General features: G+C 43.7%; 2 protein-coding genes and 1 long non-coding RNA gene across 3 annotated transcripts; 1 reads left to right on the forward strand and 2 right to left on the reverse strand.

Annotated features, from left to right (window-relative positions):
- Positions 1-3,162: 3,162 nt before the first annotated feature.
- gstt1b (glutathione S-transferase theta 1b) lies at positions 3,163-5,892 on the reverse strand. The gene is given in 4 exon segments (XM_065017262.1): positions 3,163-3,917; positions 4,615-4,765; positions 4,970-5,057; positions 5,813-5,892. Coding segments are annotated over 4 exon segments (456 nt in total). The 5' UTR covers position 5,892; the 3' UTR covers positions 3,163-3,779.
- Positions 5,893-13,183: 7,291 nt separating this feature from the next.
- LOC135571374 (uncharacterized) lies at positions 13,184-14,551 on the forward strand. Its single transcript, XR_010463749.1, has 2 exons — positions 13,184-14,094; positions 14,513-14,551. It is a non-coding gene; the product is annotated as an uncharacterized LOC135571374 (long non-coding RNA).
- Positions 14,552-15,485: 934 nt separating this feature from the next.
- On the reverse strand, positions 15,486-20,571 carry LOC115119082 (prostaglandin E synthase 2-like). The gene is made up of 7 exons (XM_029647825.2): positions 20,228-20,571; positions 19,711-19,956; positions 19,547-19,602; positions 19,293-19,445; positions 18,848-19,042; positions 18,598-18,715; positions 15,486-18,379 (listed from the first exon to the last, which is right to left on the reverse strand). Exons 1-7 carry the CDS (start codon positions 20,519-20,521, stop codon positions 18,248-18,250), a joined length of 1,194 nt encoding a protein of 397 aa, XP_029503685.2. The 5' UTR covers positions 20,522-20,571; the 3' UTR covers positions 15,486-18,247.
- Between the last annotated feature and the right edge of the window lie 221 nt (positions 20,572-20,792).

The following is a 20,792-nucleotide window of genomic DNA, read 5'->3' on the forward strand; positions in this document are numbered from 1 at the left end:
GGGTGGGCCTGGGGACAGAAGACTGAGACACGGGCTTAATCCTAAACACATGGAACGTAGGGTGAATACGGAGGGTACGGGGTAACAAGAGATGGACAGCAGTGGAATTAAGGACTCTAGAGCTGGGAAACGGACCAATGAAACAAGGGGACAGTTTGCGGGACTCTAAAGAGGCAGGTCCCGTGTGGACAGCCATATCCTCTGCCCAATGCGGTAGCGGGGAGGTGGAGTCCAGCGGCAGTCCACTGGAGTTGGTCTTGAGAAGTGCTACCCGAGCTCTTTTCCAGGTACGTTGACAGTGGGGGACGAACATCTGGGCCGAGGGTACATTGACTCCCGGTTCTTGTTCTGGGAAGAGTGGAGGTTGATACCCCATGGAGCACTCAAAAGGTGAGAGTCTCGTGGCTGAACAGGGAAGGGTGTTCTGGGCATACTCCACCCAGACCAGTTGTCAGCTCCAGGTAGTGGGGTTGGTTGAGACCAGGCATCTTAGGGTGGTCTCCAGGTCCTGGTTAGCTCACTCTGGCTGGACGTTTGACTGGTGATGGAACCCGGAATATAGGCTGGCCGACGCCACAATAAGGGTGCAGAACACCTTCCAGAACTGAGACGAGAATCAAATCAAATCAAATCAAATGTATTTATATAACCCTTCGTACATCAGCTGATATCTCAAAGTGCTGTACAGAAACCCAGCCTAAAACCCCAAACAGCAAGCAATGCAGGTGTAGAAGCAACTGAGGACCCCAGTCGGAAACCATAGACACCGGGAGTCCATGGATCCTGAAGACGTGCTGCACCATGATCTGGGCCGTCTCCTTGGCAGAAGGTAGTTTGGGGAGAGGGATGAAAAGAGCGGCCTTTGAGAATCGATCCACCACTGTCAGAATGACGGTGTTGCCATCAGACGGGGGAAGCCCAGTGACAAAATCCAGAGAGATATGAGACCAGGGACAATGAGGGACTGGTAGTGGCTGAAGGCCAGAAGGAGCTTGCCGTGGAGTCTTGTTCTGGGCACCGTGCATGCGGAAACGAAGGCAGCGACGTCAGGAACCATTGTGGGCCACCAGAAAAGTTGTCATAGGAATGCTAGGGTAAGGCGGGAACCGGGATGACAGGTCAGCCTGGAGGAATGAGCCTATTCCAGAACCGGACTGAGTTAGGGACAAACAGCCAGGTTCTCAATATCCCAACCCACTGAGGCTGCAAGGCATGAGGTAGGGAGAATGGTTTCGGAGACTGAGTGTTTGTCAGAGGAACTGTATAGGTGGAAGGAGGGTCAGACTTCATATTCTTGGACCCTGGGCGGTAGGAAATGGTGAAGTTAAATATTGTATACAGGAGAGGCCGCCAGGCCTGCCTGGAGTTAAGGCGCTTTGCTGAACGGAGATATTACAAATTTTTATGGTTGGTCCAGACCAGGAATGGCTGTTCTGCTCCTTCCAGCCAGTGCCTCCACTTTTCCAACGCCATCTTGACCGCCAGGTGTTCTCAGTTGCCTACATCGTAGTTCCTCTCTCCAGGATTGAGACGATGGGACAGGAAGGCAGGGTGCAGTAACTTGAATGAAACGGCGGTAGAAGTTAGCAAAACCCAAGACACGACATGTTGCAACTGCACCCTGGACGTAGGTTGAGGCCAATCCACCACTGCTTTCACCTTTCCATGATCCATCTGGAATTTTCCGTCAGCGATGACATATCCCAGAAAGGAGATTGTAAGAGCGGTGAAACTCATACTTCTCAACTTTCACAAAATTGGTTCTCCAGGAGGCGCTGAAGGACCGGTCTGACATGAAGAACATGTTCTTGGGCAGACCGGGAAAAAAACTGGATGTCATCAAGGTAGATGAACACAAAATGGTTTAGCATGTCCCGAAGCACATCATTTACCAGAGCCTGGGCGACAGCTGGTGAGTCCAAAATGCATGACCTGGTACTCAATGTACGCTGGCTGTGTTGAATGCTGTCTTCCACTCATCTCCTTCACGTATCCGAACCACGTAGTCGGCATTTCGAAGGTCCAGCTTGGAAAAAATGGTGGCCCCCTGGAGAGGTTCAAAAGGAGAGGAATGGTAGGGGGTAACGATTCTTAACCGTAATGTCATGTAGACCCCGTTAGTCAATGCAATTCCCCACAAAGAAAAACCCTGTGCCGGCAGGAGATGCAGACAGACGGACAGCCCCAATTGCCAGAGACTCCTCTATGTACTCATCCATGGCCTTGGTCTCTGGCCCGGATAGAGAATATAGCCTACCACGAGGTGGTGTGGTGCCTGGGAGGAGATCAGTGGCACAATCATAAGGACGGTGTGGGGGAAGAGAAGTAGCCCATGCCTTGCTGAAGACCTCCAGGAGGTCTTAGTACTCTGTGGGGACGGCAGGGAAATCAGAGACTTGACTTAAGCCCTGAGGAGGCCGTCTCGGAGAAGGCTGCGCTGCTTTGAGGCAATGGGAATGGCAGAACGGACTCCAACCCAGGTTTGAACTTGTGGTCCAGTCAATAACGGGGTTGTGTTCTTTGAGCCAAGACAATCCCAAAACAGGAACATGGGGAGACTCAATGAGGAGAAGCTGTATAGCCTCACTGTGATTTCATGAAACCTGCAGATTAACAGGAACAGTGCTGTGGGAATGGAGCAGCCGTGCAGTGCTCTAGCGTCCATGGGATCAGAGAGGAGTTGAGTGGGGATACCTAATTCAGGAACTAGGGTAGCGTCCATAAAACTCTCATCTGCCCCATAGTCAATGAGCACCGGAGAGATTTAGACTGGTATCACAAAAAAAGGAGTGCGGTTGATGGGATTTAGATGATTCCCAGTCTGGCTCACCAGAGTATGTGTACCTACTACAGAAATAGGTCTCAACTGGGCAGGTGGCTATATAATGTCCCGCAGCCCCACAGTACAGACAACTGTTGGAACTTAGGCTAAGTTGCATAGGTTCTGGAGTATCTAACTCACCCTTCGCCGATGACTCTCGGACTTCCAGATTCCTTCAAAGGTGAGCGAGCTACTGTGGATGAACGAGTGTAACCTAGGCCAGACCTCTCGCTCCTGCGTTCCCTTAGACGTCCATCAATTCTAAAGGTGAGGGCGATGATGGAATCGAGGTCCACCAGTAATTCCAGAACAGTTAGCTCATCTTTTACCACCTCAGATAATCCGTGAAGAAAAGTATCGAAATGTGCAAAAGTCAACAGCGTAGTCTGCCACACTACGGGAGTCTTGACGTAATTCAAGAAGTTTTCGGGCCGCCTCTCTCCCAGATACCAAAGAAACGAACACCTTCGGTGTTCACCATTTCACACCATTTCCCTCATTAAAATGCAAATCAATTTATAACATTTTTGACATGCGTTTTTCTGGATTTTTTTGTTGTTATTCTGTCTCTCACTGTTCAAATAAACCTACCATTAAAATTATAGACGGATCATTTCTTTGTCAGTGGGCAAACATACAAAATCAGTAGGGGATCAAATACTTTCTCCCCTCACTGTATATTGTTTGCAAACGTTAAACACAGTTTAATAAGTTATTAATTCAATCAAAAACAGTAAAAGGTTAAAACGTTTGATAAAACAGCTTTTAGAACATTAGAATAATAAGGAATGGATATAAATATGTTGTACTAACAGGGAGTGTCTGAATTTCCATAGAGAAGGTTTTATTTTGTTATTATGTTACATGGTGCACAGTGGCTGAATAACAGATCCAGCTTGATTATTTCACAGAAGACCAGCTTCACTGCACTGTCACTGGAGAATTCAGAAGAACAATCTCAAGATCTTGGGCTTGAAGACCTGCGTCTTGCTGCCGTCCATGTTCTCGACCAGCCCTCCAGGTCCTCCAGGTCCTCCAGGGCTCTATCCATCTTGTCCTTGGGGACTTCCACACCCATGATCTTTGGTATCAACAGCTGAAACACAAAGACAGCCTTTTGTCATGTACAACCCAAATGTGTTGGATTCAGAAACATGATATTATGTCATGAAAAATGAGAAGGCATGAGATCAGACAACCTCCTCTCTCAAAATTTAACATAACAAGTTACTTGGACACTGAGATACAAAACAGCTCTGTATCAAACGCTTATAACATGCTTGTTGCAATGCAGAAGAAGAGTGGGATGTCAATTTTCTAACCTGTGAAAATCGAAGAGCCACATTCAATCACACCTGCTTTGGCAATGTGTACGCTGCAGTCTAACCACTGCATTTATCTGTTTAAAATAATACCATTATAATTTAACTAGGCAAGTCAGTTAAGAACAAAGACTTTTTTTTACAATGAACGCAGCCAAATCCGGATGACGCTGGGCCAATTGTGCGCCGCCCTTCGGGACTCCCAAACCCAGCCGGATGTGATGCAGCCTGGATTTGAACTAGGGCCTGCAGTGACACCTCTTGCACTGAGATGCAGTGCCTTAGACCTCTGTGCCACTCGGGAGCTATTACCTGAATCAACTTGGTGCATGACTATTTGACCACAGGAAAAAGGTATGCTTAAGCTACTGAGTCAATATTGCTATCTGGGTTTACTGAATGAAGTCCAAAGTTCTTCAAAGTACAATGTGAAAACAACTCTACATTCGATCTTGTAGTAGCGTCACCTACCCTGAGACAATACATCTTGGAGCCATGCATACGTATTCCCATGTGCTGCCAGGACAGTTCTTCATTGACACGGGTGAGCTTCTGCAGGTCGGCTGGATTCCCGTGGTCTGCGGTCTTGTGCTTCTATGCCAGGTACTTCATAATGGCAATGCTGCAAAGGTAATTGAACTGATCAACTGTCACTGAAACTCTTGGCCTGGCCACTGTGTTGCAATTGTTACTAAAAATCAGAATGGGGATTTGTTTAGTTACTCTAGGCATCACAAAGGATTTGTTAAGTAGTCTTATTACATTGCCTCATCAAATAAGTAGAGATGATTGATCTCTCAACTGAACTCAATGTTTTCATTCCCACATTTCAGCCGAACAGAAGTCTCCATCTCGGATTGCAGGAGCTTTCCTCATCATGTTGATCTTTCTGAAATCTTCTCCATACTGCTCTCCTGCAATGTAGTGAATCACAATACCAACATTGTCCAGTTTTGCTCCCAATGGTTAGGCCTACATCTCTGAAAACACAACTGGGGTGCAAGTCAAGGGAGTGCCTACTGCTGCTCTACAGACTACCTGCATGCAGTGGAGAATAGTAGCCTACCCTACCTGACTTGAACGTCCACCTGATGTTGTCAGTTGGAAGTTCAAGGAATGACACCTACTTCTGTAAATAACTTTTGTATTCATTAAGCTTTAGATAACCTTTCATTATGTGCACCCATAGGATTAGGCTCACCAGTATGGTAGGCTAAAACAATACTTATAGCATCCAGGCGAATTAGGATGCCGTTTTAATGCATTGTAAGACTTACCCTTTATAATGTCTTTATAATCAATTTTATGCAAAGAACTAAATGTGTCCAGACTCCAAATAAAACATTTAAAAGTGGAAAGAATTGTGTAGCCTACGCCAAAAGAACAGCCTCTAAAAGAAAGGTTTAGTCTCTCAACGATCGCATTTTTTGTGTGCAAAATCAACAATTCCCAGTGTATTATGCAGGGGCTTGCAAATCTTACCAATCGCACTATTTCTGCATAAAACAGTCAATCCATCAAAATATTATCACATAAAACTGATCTATCACCGCAGTACAAAAAGAGGACTGTCAATTTCAACCATTCACCTCACATTAAACACATAATATGGTTCAATCAAGCCACACATCAACCAATTTTCTCCATCAACTTTATAAACAATACCTACCTTCCATAAGTGAAACAGTTTTGAAATCAAAAGGAATGTTGTTCTCCTTGAAAAGGTCTAAATACATTTCTAAAGCCATCTTTAATACAAAGCAATTAAGAAAATAGTCTTCATGGTCGCTCTCCCAACTGATTCCTTGAATTTGTTGACTGTTCTACCCATAAACCACATACCACGCCCGTCCCTGGTGTGTGAGAAGAATTCCCGACCCTTCTCCCTAGAACACTCCCTGAACTCGCATGCAAACCAATGATTCATATACCAGTCAAAGGTTTGGAGACACCTACTCATTCCCAGGTTTTTCTTTTTTTGTACTATTTTCTACATTTACATTACATTTAAGTCATTTAGCAGACGCTCTTATCCAGAGCGACTTACAAATTGGTGCTTTCACCTTATGACATCCAGTGGAACAGCCACTTTACAATAGTGCATCTAGGTCTTTTAAGGGGGGTGAGAAGGATTACTTTATCCTATCCTAGGTATTCCTTAAAGAGGTGGGGTTTCAGGTGTCTCCGGAAGGTGGTGATTGACTCCGCTGTCCTGGCGTCGTGAGGGAGTTTGTTCCACCATTGGGGGGCCAGAGCAGCGAACAGTTTTGACTGGGCTGAGCGGGAACTGTACTTCCTCAGTGGTAGGGAGGCGAGCAGGCCAGAGGTGGATGAACGCAGTGCCCTTGTTTGGGTGTAGGGCCTGATCAGAGCCTGGAGGTACTGAGGTGCCGTTCCCCTCACAGCTCCGTAGGCAAGCACCATGGTCTTGTAGCGGATGCGAGCTTCAACTGGAAGCCAGTGGAGAGAGCGGAGGAGCGGGGTGACGTGAGAGAACTTGGGAAGGTTGAACACCAGACGGGCTGCGGCGTTCTGGATGAGTTGTAGGGGTTTAATGGCACAGGCAGGGAGCCCAGCCAACAGCGAGTTGCAGTAATCCAGACGGGAGATGACAAGTGCCTGGATTAGGACCTGCGCCGCTTCCTGAGGCAGGGTCGTACTCTGCGGATGTTGTAGAGCATGAACCTACAGGAACGGGCCACCACCTTGATGTTATTTGAGAACGACAGGGTGTTGTCCAGGATCACGCCAAGGTTCTTAGCGCTCTGGGACGAGGACACAATGGAGTTGTCAACCGTGATGGCGAGATCATGGAACGGGCAGTCCTTCCCCGGGAGGAAGAGCAGCTCCGTCTTGCCGAGGTTCAGCTTGAGGTGATGATCCGTCATCCACACTGATATGTCTGCCAGACATGCAGAGATGCGATTCGCCACCTGGTCGTCAGAAGGGGGAAAGGAGAAGATTAATTGTGTGTCGTCTGCATAGCAATGATAGGAGAGACCATGTGAGGTTATGACAGAGCCAAGTGACTTGGTGTATAGCGAGAATAGGAGAGGGCCTAGAACAGAGCCCTGGGGACACCAGTGGTGAGAGCACGTGGTGAGGAGACGGATTCTCGCCACGCCACCTGGTAGGAGCGACCTGTCAGGTAGGACGCAATCAAGCGTGGGCCGCGCCGGAGATGCCCAACTCGGAGAGGGTGGAGAGGAGGATCTGATGGTTCACAGTATCGAAGGCAGCCGATAGGTCTAGAAGGATGAGAGCAGAGGAGAGAGAGTTAGCTTTAGCAGTGCGGAGCGCCTCCGTGATACAGAGAAGAGCAGTCTCAGTTGAATGACTAGTCTTGAAACCTGACTGATTTGGATCAAGAAGGTCATTCTGAGAGAGATAGCGGGAGAGCTGGCCAAGGACGGCACGTTCAAGAGTTTTGGAGAGAAAAGAAAGAAGGGATACTGGTCTGTAGTTGTTGACATCGGAGGGATCGAGTGTAGGTTTTTTCAGAAGGGGTGCAACTCTCGCTCTCTTGAAGACGGGAGGGACGTAGCCAGCGGTCAGGGATGAGTTGATGAGCGAGGTGAGGTAAGGGAGAAGGTCACCGGAGATGGTCTGGAGAAGAGAGGAGGGGATAGGGTCAAGCGGGCAGGTTGTTGGGCGGCCGGCCGTCACAAGACGCGAGATGTCATCTGGAGAGAGAGGGGAGAAAGAGGTCAGAGCACAGGGTAGGGCAGTGTGAGCAGAACCAGCTGTGTCGTTTGACTTAGCAAACGAGGATCGGATGTCGTCGACTTTCTTTTCAAAATGGTTGACGAAGTCATCTGCAGAGAGGGAGGAGGGGGAGGGGGAGGAGGATTCAAGAGGGAGGAGAAGGTGGCAAAGAGCTTCCTAGGGTTAGAGGCAGATGCTTGGAATTTAGAGTGGTAGAAAGTGGCTTTAGCAGCAGAGACAGAGGAGGAAAATGTAGAGAGGAGGGAGTGAAAGGATGCCAGGTCCGCAGGGAGGCGAGTTTTCCTCCATTTCCGCTCGGCTGCCCGGAGCCCTGTTCTGTGAGCTCGCAATGAGTCGTCGAGCCACGGAGCGGGAGGGGAGGACCGAGCCGGCCTGGAGGATAGGGGACATAGAGAGTCAAAGGATGCAGAAAGGGAGGAGAGGAGGGTTGAGGAGGCAATCTACTAATTGTAGAATAGTAGTGAAGACATCAAAACTATGAAATAACAGATATGGAATAATGTAGTAACCAAAAAAGTGTTAAACAAATCAAAATATATTTGAGATTCTTAAAAGTAGCCACCCTTTGCCTTGATGACAACTTTGTACACTCTTGGCATTCTCTCAACCAGCTTCATGAGGTAGTCACCTGGAATGCATTTCAATTAACAGGTGTGCCTTGATAAAAGTTCATTTGTGGAATTTCTTTCCTTCTTAATGTGTTTGAGCCAATCAGTTGTGTTGTGACAAGGTAGGGGTGGTGTACAGAAAATAGCACTATTTGGTAAAAGACGAAGTCCATATTATGGCAAGAACAGCTTAAGTAAGCAAAGAAAAACAACAGTCCATCATTACTTTAAGACATGAAGGTCAGTCAATGCGTAAAATTTCAAAACCATCAAGCGCTATGATGAAACTGGCTCTCATGATGACTGCCACAGGAAGGTTAAGACCTAGCGTTACCTCTGCTGCAGAGGATAAATTCATTTGAGTTACCAGCCTCAGAAATTGCAGCCCAAATAAATGCTTCACAGAGTTCAAGTAACAGACACATCTCAACATCAACTGTTCAGAGGAGATTGCGTGAATCAGGCCTTCATGGTCAAATTGCTGCAAATAAACCCCTACTAAAGGACACCAATAATAATAAGAGACTTGCTTGGGCCAAGAAACACAAGCAATGCACATTGGACAGGTGGCAATCTGTCCTTTTTTCTGATGAGTTCAAATTTGAGATTTTTGGTTCCCACCACTGTGTCTTTGTGAGACGCAGAGTTGGTGAACGGATGATCTCTGCATGTGTGTTTCCCACCGTGAAGCAAGGAAGAGGAGGTGTGATGGTGTGGAGGTGCTTTGCTGGTGACACTGTCAGTGATTTATTTAGAATTCAAGGCACACTTAACCAGCATGGCTACCACAGCATTCTGCCGCGATATGCCATCCCATCTGGTTTGCGCTTATTGGGAATTATCATTTGTTTTTCATGACCCAACACACTTCCAGGAAGTGTAAGCGCTACTTGACCAAGAAGGAGAGTGATGGAGTGCTGCATCAAATGACCTGGCCTCCACAATCAACCGACCTCAACCCAATTGAGCCACTGGTTTGGGATGAGTTGGACCGCAGAGTGAATGAAAAGCAGCCAACAAGTGCTCAGTATATGTGGGAACTCCTTCAAGACTGTTGGAAAAGCATTCCAGGTGAATGCTGAGTGTGCAAAGCTGTCATCAAGGCTAAGGTTGGCAATTTTGAAAAATGCTAAATCTAAAATATATTTTGATTTGTTTAACACTTTTTTGGTTACTACATGATTCCATGTGTTATATCATAGTTTTGATGTCTTCACTATTATTCTACAATGTAGAAAATAGTAAAAATAAAGAAAAACCTTTGTATGAGTAGGTGTGTCCAAACGTTTTACTTGTACTGTGTATACTAGATAAGTAGTTCTCAAATGGTTTTGCCTCGGGACCCATATTGAACCAGGTTGTCTCATTTGCGATCCAATATTTGCATCGCGAAAAACAATAAGCAAAATACAATCTTGAAAATAATCTATAACGCTAATTACATGACAAAGGAACAACATTCCCACCTCTTTCATAAGAAGTTTGGAACCACCAAGACTCTTCCTAGAGTTGGCCGCCTGGCCAAGAAGGGCCTTGGTCAGGGAGGTGACCAAGAACCCAATGGTCATTTTGACAGAGCTCCAGAGTTCCTCTGTGGAGACAGGAGAACCTTCCAGAAGGACAACCATCTCTGCAGCACCAATCAGGCCTTTATGGTAGAGTGGCCAGCCCGCTTGAAGTTTGCCAAAAAGGCACCTAAAGGACTCTGACCATGAGAAACAAGATTCTCTGGTCTGATTAAACCAAGATTCTCTGGCCTGAATGCCAAGTGTCATATCTGGAGGAAACCTGGCACCATCCCTACGTTGAAGCATGGTGGTGGTAGCATCATGCTGTGGGGATGTTTTTCAGCCGCAGGGACTGGGAGACTAGTTTTTATCGAGGGAAAGACGAACGGAGCAAAGTCTAGATCCTTGATGAAAACCTGATCCAGAGAGCTCAGGACCTCAGATTGGGGCAAAGGTTCACCTTCCAACAGGACAACGACCCTAAGCACATAGCCAAGAAAATGCAGGAGTGGCTTCAGGACAAGTTCTGAATGTCCTTGAGTGGCCCAGCCAGAGCCCAGACTTGAACCCAAACAAACATCCCTGGAGAGACCTGAAAATAGCTGTGCAGCGACACTCTCCATCCAACCTGACAGAGCTTGAGAGGATCTGCAGAGAACAATAGGAGAAACTCCCCAAATACAGGTGTGTCATGCTTGTTGAGTCATACCCAAGAAGACTCAAGCCTGTAATCGCTGCCAAGAGTGCTTAAACAAAGTACTGAGTAAAGGGTCTGAATACTTATGTAAATGTGATATTTCAGTTAAAAAAAAATTATACAGTTGTCAAAAATTCTAAACTTTGTATCTTTTTGTTTTGTCATTATGTGGTAGTGTAGATTTATGAGGGGGAGGACGAATCAATTTTAGAATAAGGCTGTAACAACAAAATGTGGAAAAAGTGAAGGGGTCTGAATACTTTCCGAATGCACTGTAGTTACAACAATGGTTAAAATAAATTACAACGATTTGGTTACCCATTTACTTGTGCTTGCCAATGTCATACAGTCTGGCTGCTTGTTGGCTACATCTGCTGGCCAAATAGGGGAGCAACAGCCTAACAGCCCACACACCTGAAAGCATATTATCGTCAGGCAAGCTTTATCAAGCTGGCTCTGCTACACTACAGCAAGTGATGTGACGATTGATACTGGAGCTCCGATTCAGATTTCAAAGCGCTATTGATCTAACACAATGTACCAATTTGAAGCTTTGTTTGATCACGTGGTTTTAACCAATCAGCTTCCAGGATTAGACCAACCCATTGTATAAATGGCAATTATAAACTGGGTGGTTCGAGCCCTGAATGCTGATTGGCTGACAGCCGTGGTATATCAGACCGTATACCATGGGTATGACAAATCAAGTATTTTTACTGCTCTAATTACGTTGGTAACTAGTTTATAATAGCAATAAGGCACATTGCGTCGTGCTTGAGAACAACCCTTAGCTGTGGTAAATTGGCCATGTACCACACCCCCTCAGGCCTTATTGCTAAATATACCAAGGCTAAGGGCTGTATCCAGGCACTCCGCATTGTGTCGTGCATAAGAACAAACCTTAGCTGTGGTATATTGGCCATATACTGTTGTGTATTAATGTGACATACATGACGTCACCACGTCATTAAAGGAATGGAGGGTTTGATACTCCGACAGTGATGGAGTAAAGACATCTTGAAGTTTACCTCTGAGTCTGGTTGATTCAATTCAGTATCACATCCAAACTTAGCACAATTCATAATTATAGGATTGAACATATACCATGATTCAAATAATCAAAGCTTGATAAGTTGGTTATTTGAATCAGTTGTGTAGGCCTAGGGCAAAAAACAAAATGTGCACCCAGTCTCAGGACTGAGTTTAGGAAACACTGTTCTAGAGTGTGGAGTATTTAAGTGATAATGCCCTCGAAGCCGGTGTTTGGAGGAAATATTGGCACAGGTGTTGTTAGGCCCGAGATGAAGTTGAGGTCAGACAAACTGTGCCGATATATCCTCCAAACACCGGCTTCGAGGGCATTATCAGTTTTATACAACGGGTTACCAACATATTCAAATAATGATTGACATATTTTCATGAAAAATATATTTTAATGAATTCATTCATAGTATTTCATCCTTCCACAAGATAAAGTCCCGGCACAAATCTAGGGTTGCTACTCAAACTGGCTGGTCGTTCGTTCTATCGGTTCAGTTGCTAGAGACGTGACATACTGGCTGGCAATGTTCGTATCCCTTACTTGCTAGCTACCCAACTATGGGTAATTTACAGTCACGTCAAACAGTGCAACCAGAATAACAGCAAATTAGCTGCATTTGCGTTTGTTTAAGCTGTTTTCTAGTGACATTTATTTTGACACATCCATAACAATGAGCTAATGATGCACGATTTCGCACGTAGAAAATGTGCTCTCTTGTCAGGACACTGTTGTTCAGAGGAGCTAACCAACAACACAGCTAACACAATGACTTCAAGCTGAAGCTGGAAAGACAGCAAACTAGCTGCACTTTGTTTCTTTGACCTGTTTTCTATTGATAGATCTTTGTATATATCAATTGAAATGATTCTGATTCATGATTTCGACTAGCTGAGAAAAGCTGCCTGCCTGTTTGCTCATCCCGACTACCGACATGTTCATTACTATGGGACAGCTGGAGATTAGATTTGAATATTGAAACAATGTTGCAAATGTCAGAGAGACAGACAGCAACGTTTATACATATTTCAGCTGTTGAAAACGTAATGATAGTCTAAAAGAAATGTGAGATAATGTCTAGATGCTTTTTATCATGGAGATCAAGTTCATGGCTGGCTGGGCTGATGAGACAGTGGATTGCGCAGTCAGATGGAACAGAGTAAATAGGCATTTTAACGTCATAGATTTAGCCAGTGACAACTTGCAGAATAGACACCGGGTGGAATGCATTTTTAACCAATCAGCATTCAAGATTAGACCCACTCGTTGTATAAAACCTGTTAGTTCATATGCCTTGCAACCGTGATACACAGGCCTAAAGGCAGAGACAATAAGAAGAAGGCACAGAATAAATTCAACCACACCTTTGTTTCATCACAAAACCATCACAAAAGTCAGAAGTTTACATTGTTAGGTTCTTATTTTTCAGAGGAAATAACCCACGGACACTAGAGAAGCTTTAACCAAGTTTAATCATTCCCAAAGGTTCTGTACAGCTGTAATCAGACAGCAAAACATTTCAGACATCACAGTTATATACATCCTACTTAAAAGACACTCCCTCTCTCCATCCTTAGTTTATGCCCAAGAGAAAGAAGGTAACCAGATACTAACCCTGATTACTCCCTTAAGGGGAACTGACCTCACCCCTCACCTCCTGACCTCAACCCCTCCTTCACCTAATCCACAGCTCTCCTCTCCTCCATCAAACACATTCCAAAGCCTTCTGGGTTGTTACAGACTCTTTCTATTCAAGGCTTCGTCTCTATCATTTATTTCATATGTCAATGTTCAAAGTTTAGCCGATTCCAACAAGGCCAACAGTCAGTGTCCAGAATTCAGTTACTTTATAGGCCTGCAGTCAGTGTCCAGATTTCAGTTACTTTATAGGCCAGCAGTCAGTGTCCAGATTTCAGTTACTTTATAGGCCTGCAGTCAGTGTCCAGATTTCAGTTACTTTATAGGCCAACAGTCAGTTTCCAGATTTCAGTTACTTTATAGGCCTGCAGCCAGTTTCCAGATTTCAGTTACTTTATAGGCCAGCAGTCAGTTTCCAGATTTCAGTTACTTTATAGGCCTGCAGCCAGTTTCCAGATTTCAGTTACTTTATAGGCCAGCAGTCAGTGTCCATGTGCTGCCATCCTGTTAAAAGGTAACAGATTATTTTATTACAATGGTTAAATTGGATTTTCATTGTGTTCAATGGTGTTATTTGCCCCCTAGTGGCGCTTTCTGGTACTTAGAAAGACAACGCAAACGGGAAGTTCAGAATTTGTTTTGCACGCATAGAAGCAGCTACAAACAACGCTACGGTGCAGGTCTTTCAATGTAGTTATTTCTTGTCACGCTTCAGCCTTGGAAAAATATTTGTTTGTAAATTCGATTCAAGCATTTAGCTAATGATAATAATCTTGTTATTGATAGAGTTTCTTACATATCAATGTTGGTTGCATTTACTCACAAATTGCAATGCCTTTTGTGTATGTCGTTAGCTGTATTACTTTGCTCATGCGTCATGCAAACGAATTGTAAAATATACAATACTGTAGTTTTGTTACTGTTTCTAGTGTAATATGCTTTGTTATTCTACATAGATGGTTATACATTATTAGAGTAATGAAAGGAGCAATTACCATATGGTTAACAATTAGCTATATGGTTTGGCATCATGCCAGATGCATGGTACCTTAGCGCGTGCTTTGTATTTATGCAACTTCAAATGTTTAATGTACAGCTACAGTATGTCGGTGTGAATTGAACACTAAAGTATATTCTTTTCTGTATTTTGCAGTTTCACAACATAAACGTTTTCAATATATTCATTCAAGAAAAGTCACGCCTTGGGAGTTTTATTGAAGACTTAGTTGTTAGCTATCTGTCTAGTTTTGCATGGGAACGCAACTCAAGGGCAGAATAGTCCAGATTTCAGTTACTTTATAGGCCAGCAGTCAGTGTCCAGATTTCAGTTACTTTATAGGCCAGCGGTCAGTTTCCAGATTCCAGTTACTTTATAGGCCAGCGGTCAGTTTCCAGATTTCAGTTACTTTATAGGCCAGCAGTCAGTTTCCAGATTTCAGTTACTTTATAGGCCAGCAGTCAGTGTCCAGAACTGTTACTATTCAATTTAACCCATATTAACTTAAATTAGGACTATTCTGTTTATTCATGGATACAGGGATACTCTTGAATGGGATATCAAAAGTGTATGTACAGGTTATCCCCAATAAGACCTTAAGTGGGATATGAGCTACTATCCGGAATACTGTGCACGTGTAAATGTGGTCAGTGTGAGTTGCTATGGCTGCGTTTACACAGGCAGCCCAAATCTGATCGAAAAAAAACGGAATTGGGCTGCCCATAGTAATGACCATCAAGAAGAGGTATATCATTGGTAAAGATATTTTTGTAGCTGTTAAGTTGTATGTTTTTTTTGTTCTCCAGGGGAAATGTGTTTAGACAGGCAGCCCAATTCTGATATTGTTTTCATTAATTGTTCTTTTGACCAATCAGATCAGCTCTGAAAAAGATTGATAAAATCATTTCACATCAGGTCAAAAGACCAATTAGTGGGCAAAAATATCAGAATTGGTCTGCCTGTGTAAATGCAGCCTAACATCCCCTCCCACCATGCCAGTGATAAAGCAAAAGGGAAGGGGACTCTTGTGTGGTCTACTAAATAACAGTTGTGGTCTACTACATATGGAAAAACAAAGCAAATTGTTAAAAACAAAAAGATTAAGGTAATCAACACAAAATACCTTGGGTTTACAATTATCGTAATGTATTTCTTTTTTTATTATTTTACATTAGGCTTATTCTCCAATCTTCATGTCATTAATTACAATTGAAATGCTTTATTAGCACCCTTAAGAGTTTGACATTTGACATGAGATGGTCCCAATACTAAGGCCATGTTGGTTGCTTCAGATAAATACCTTGTTATAAAGGGCCTTGATCTAGCCAATTCTTCAATCATAATCTCAGTACAGTTAACCAGATAATTATGCTACAGTTTGTGTACATCTGTGATGCAACATTTTGTATCAAATGTGAATAAAATCCAGTATTGGAAGAAGGCATGATCAACATGGCGGTAGATGCTAGCCATTGCAGCACATGTGACTGCGTGGTCTTATATCCTCACCATGTAGGCACAGGTTATATTACTACAATTTAATCTAATTCCCTCCGCACTTAAGCTACAGTAGCCTACTTTAAATAGTTTTTTTTCTCTCAATTTGTCCAGTTTTACCCATAACAGAATAGGTCCAACTATTACCCCCCACTGTTGGCCATAATAAAAAAAATTGCAGGAATAATGGTTAAAGATCACAGAAGGTAGGTTGCACTATAATTGGGGAGGATGGTCTTGTGGTAATGGCTGGTGCGGAATTAGTGGAATGGTATCAAATACATCAAACACATGGTTTCCATGTGTTTGACGCCATTACATTTGCTCCGTTCCAGACATTATTATGAGCTGTCCTCCCCTCAGCAGCCTCCTGTGCAACAGATCTAGGTTCAGATGGCTCTATCCCCAATTCTAGAGGGAGTCGGCCCCTTTAACAGTGGTGAGGCGCAACTTCTACCAAGCCTTGTCCCACACTATGTGCTGAAATCAACTCTTCTATTGTTGTAATGCCACACTTTAATCAGAGATTTGACTTGTACCTGAGCAACTAGTCGTGGCTAAATATTTAGAGTATGACACAAATATTAATTTTCACAATTTACATAAACTCCAGAATGTTATGAAGAGTGACCAGATGAATTGCAATTAATTGCAAAGTCCCTCTTTGCCATGCAAATGAACTGAATACCCAAAAAACATGTCCACTGGATTTCAGCCCTGCCACAAAAGGACCAGCTGACATGTCAGTGATTCTCTCGTTAACACAGGTGTGAGTGTTGACGAGGACAAGGCTGGAGATCACTCTGTCATACTGATTGAGTTCGAATAACAGACTGGAAGCTTCAAAAGGAGGGTGGTGCTTGGAATCATTGTTCTTCCTCTGTCAACAATGGTTACCTGCAAGGAAACACATGCCGTCATCCTTGCTTTGCACAAAAAGGGCTTCACAGGCAAGGATATTGCTACCAGTAAGATTGCACCTAAATCAACCATTTATCGGATCATCGAGAGCGGTTCAATTGTTGTGAAGAAGGCTTCAGGGCGCCCAAGAAAGTCCAGCAAGCGCCAGGACCATCTCCTAATGTTGATTCAGCTGCGGGATCGGGGCACCACCAGTACAGAGATTGCTCAGGAATGGCAGCAGGCAGGTGTGAGTGCATCTGCACACACAGTGAAGCGAAGACTTTGAGGATGGCCTGGTGTCAAGAAAAAAAAAGCTTGTCCGGAGAAGACAAGGTGAGCGCTACCATCAGTCCTGTGTCATGCCAACAGTAAAGCATCCTGAGACCCTTCATGTGTGGGGTTGCTTCTCAGCCAAGGGAGTGGGCTCACTCACAATTTTGCCTAAAAACACAGCCATGAATAAAGAATGGTACCAACACATCCTCCGAGAGCAACTTCTCCCAACCATCCAGGAACAGTTTGGTGACGAACAATGCCTTTTCCAGCATGATGGAGCACCTTGCCATAAGGCAAAAGTGATAACTAAGTGGCTCGGGGAACAAAACAACAATACTTTAGGTCCATGGCCAGGAAACTCCCCAGACTTTAATCCCATTTAGAACTTGTGGTCAATCCTCAAGAGGCAGGTGGACAAACAAACACCCAAATTCAGACAAACTCCAAGCATTGATTATGCAATGGGCTGCCAATGGGCTGGCCCAGAAGTTAATTGACAGCATGCCAGGGCAGATTGCAGAGGTCTTGAAAAAGAAGGGTCAACACTGCAAATATTGACTCTTTGCATCAACTTCATGTAATTGTCAATAAAAGCCTTTGACACTTATGAAATGCTTGTAACTATACTTCAGTATTCCATAGAAACATCTGACAAAAATATCTAAACACACTAAAGCAGAAAACTTGTGGAAATTAACATTTGTGTCATTCTCAAAACTTTTGGCCACGACTGTGTGTATAAAATATCTGGCCTATGACACAGCTTGACCAACGAAGTGCCAGGGTAATACAACACCAGCAAATAAAACGAGTGAAATTGCAGGTATGCATACGGATAAAATAATTAAACATGCTTAGTGGTCTACTTCGCAGATTCACAAAGAGTGAATAACAGTCTATTACTGCAATACATTAACTGTTAAATAGTCATATATTTACACACATTTATTTTAATACATACATAAAATGACTATTGAGCTACCTTTTCTCTGGGAAACTAAGACTGTATCCATAAAGATATTTGAAAGAGGCTTTGATTGTACAGAGAACATGAAACATGGTAGACTGTCCGTTCATTCACATATAAAACCGTCATGTTATGAAAGTGTGCTGACTGGTAGAGAACCTTTGCATCCAGATGTTCTATGTGCAGTGGTAGCCTGAATCAGCAACCTAGAACTCAGTTATGCCATGATAGTTCTGCAGTGGTTTTCTTCATAGGTTCCGACCACCTTGCTCCTTCACTTGTTTCTCTGTGGCCAGATACCACTTCTTCACCTTGGTGTTTTCCATCACATCGTAAAAGGCCTCCAGGTCCTCCATGGATCGGAGGACTCCATACACCGCCTTCAGAAAGAAAGTCATTATTTACACCGCTGATAACCTATCAAATAATTAAGTCAAGAGTTGGGTGTCTTGAAAAACTCTTAAAATAAAATGTATTTTTATTACTAAATTGAGGTCCCTTGTCAACATGTGTATTCAATTTAACATGTCAATGTAAATTGTACCCAACTGAAATGGAATTTCCTTTCAAACTGTCACAACAACCCAACAAATCTTACCAGATCAGCGAGGTTGGGTTTGTCACCACCCATGAATTTCCTCTTCCTCCCAATAGCTGTTATCCACTCATTCACAGCCATGTACAAATCTTCCCTTACATCGTCCTGTAACTTGTACCTATGTGGGGGCAGGAACAGAGGAGAAGACCAGGCACAAACTCACATTGACCAGCATACTGAAGAGAAAAATTGAAAACATTCCATATAAAATCTAGTAATTTGCAACGATTGACAGCAATCTGAAACTCACCAGATTTTCAGGACCTTGGAGGCCCAGAACATATAGAAGGCCCCTCCATACTTGGCAAAAGGAACAGAATCAAAGTTGCCCTCACGCACTATGTGGTCATAGGTGGCTAAGGCCTCAGCGGGAGTCCTGTACACATTAGGCTTTATCCGGTTCACTAGCCAGTCATCAGCCCACTGACGCCATCGTACCTCCTCCCTGGAAAAAAGAACAGAGATTTGCCCAGTCCAAAAACTACCTCTAGCTAGCCCATACCCCCTATGAAGTTATGTAGATCTGAAAGAACTGGAATCAATTTGGAGGGTAGCTCCACCCTGTGAAATGTGACATTTTTCAGCTATATTGCTTATACCCATCACTTTACAGATGTACTCTAGCACATGTAGAAAATATTGAACAAATCACAACAATCAAATTATTAGATCAATACAACATAGAGCTAACTTACTTTCTGGCATTTTTAGATGTGTACACCTCAGTGATCTTAATCTCATTCAACATCACCCAGTATTTGTTAGTGTACTCCAGAACTTCATTCCCCCAGGCATTGGTAGACGGGAGTCTCGGAAAGTACTTTACAACCTCTGACATCGTTCTTTCTCTGCAAAGTAAAAGAGAACAGAGGTATAGAAATAAGTGATATTGTAGGGTTGAAATGCAATAGGTCATTCTGCTTTTTATTTAATTACATTATTTACTTACTTGTCAATCATGCACGTCTTCATTGCACTGATAATGACAGATGAGTTGTTCAGTTGCTGTTTGACAAGCAATTAGAGAAAGATGGTTTTATTAAACAAAAGGTGAAAAAAAATTGTACTTGCTTGAAACACTTTTTCTTCAAGTTTGAGATCTACTCTGCTTACCACAATTTCTTTCCCCTCCACCATAAGAATGGGCACCGTTTGGTACTCCGATGACCATTTGATCTCCGTGTGCATGACAGGGTTGACTTCCACAACCTTATATGGAAAACCATAGTAGTCGAGGAATGCCCGCACTTTGCTGCAGTATGGACAGGTCTTGTACTGGTATAAGGTAAACGTTAAGTCTGTGGCAAACGTCAGGTCAGAGCCGTGGTTTGTGGGGATGCTATATTGGAGATTGGGGAGCTGTGGGTAAATATACGATTGCATACAGTGTTTATCCCAATATCATTATTTCTGATCCGTTGCAGCAAAACATGAGACATACTTTCAAAGGTACAGTGCAACTACATCAAGTTTTGTGGACATCCATGGAAAAGCTGTAGACCGTTAGAGAGAGAGAGCGACAGATACATCGTAATAAAGAATGCATGAGCCACAATGAATGAGGTTAAACAATGAATTACGTGACATTGAAGAGTTAAAAGTACGAAGCATAAATGGTTGAAATCCTTACATTGGGCAATTCATCCTCTGCAAAATGCTGTTGAAATGAGAATTGTATGGTTTGATACAAGCCGACTCCCCCTCCGAACAAAAAAGCGAACCCAAAGACGCGCCTGTTGGTTGCGCGCAGGGGAAGAGTGGAGATGAGTTTGGATCCAAACGTGGTGCCGCCTGTGCCATATGCCCTGGCACTGCACCTCGACGGGAAATTAGATAGTGCAACTGCTAGGCTGATTTTGGCTATCGGAACCCGCAAAACATCCCAGCCAGTGCGCCAAAAACTGTTGTAACTTGAGGCTGACATTTTGGTTTACACAACCTGCTCCCACAATGCATCTGGTCTGACCAAAAACAGCGAAAACTTCCGTGTTCGTACACACGTGGTTAGGATGTTATATCACCGGCCACATTTCATACCGCCTGCAATGTAGTCATGCTGCGCAACTTATTATGTGTTTCCTGCCATGTTAAACTCTACTTGCGTTTGAAGAAATCTGATACACATCTGATTGGTCCCAGACCACAAATGTAGGTGTAGTGTTTGACAGGGACGGCTAAATAAGATTTTACATTCT

This window comes from Oncorhynchus nerka, linkage group LG4 (assembly GCF_034236695.1).
Source record: "Oncorhynchus nerka isolate Pitt River linkage group LG4, Oner_Uvic_2.0, whole genome shotgun sequence".
In the NCBI taxonomy this organism is placed as follows: Eukaryota; Metazoa; Chordata; class Actinopteri; order Salmoniformes; family Salmonidae; genus Oncorhynchus; species Oncorhynchus nerka.

What these genes read in the sequence shown, in the direction of transcription:
- LOC115119082 (XM_029647825.2), bottom strand. Translation starts at nt 20,521, where the DNA reads ATGTCAGCCTCAAGTTACAACAGTTTTTGGCGCACTGGCTGGGATGTT. An exon ending in CAGAGGATGAATTGCCCAAT is followed by an intron (nt 19,957 to 20,227) that starts GTAAGGATTTCA and finishes ATTTACCCACAG; the next exon opens with CTCCCCAATCTCCAATATAG. An exon ending in AAGACGTGCATGATTGACAA is followed by an intron (nt 19,446 to 19,546) that starts GTAAGTAAATAA and finishes TTTACTTTGCAG; the next exon opens with AGAAAGAACGATGTCAGAGG.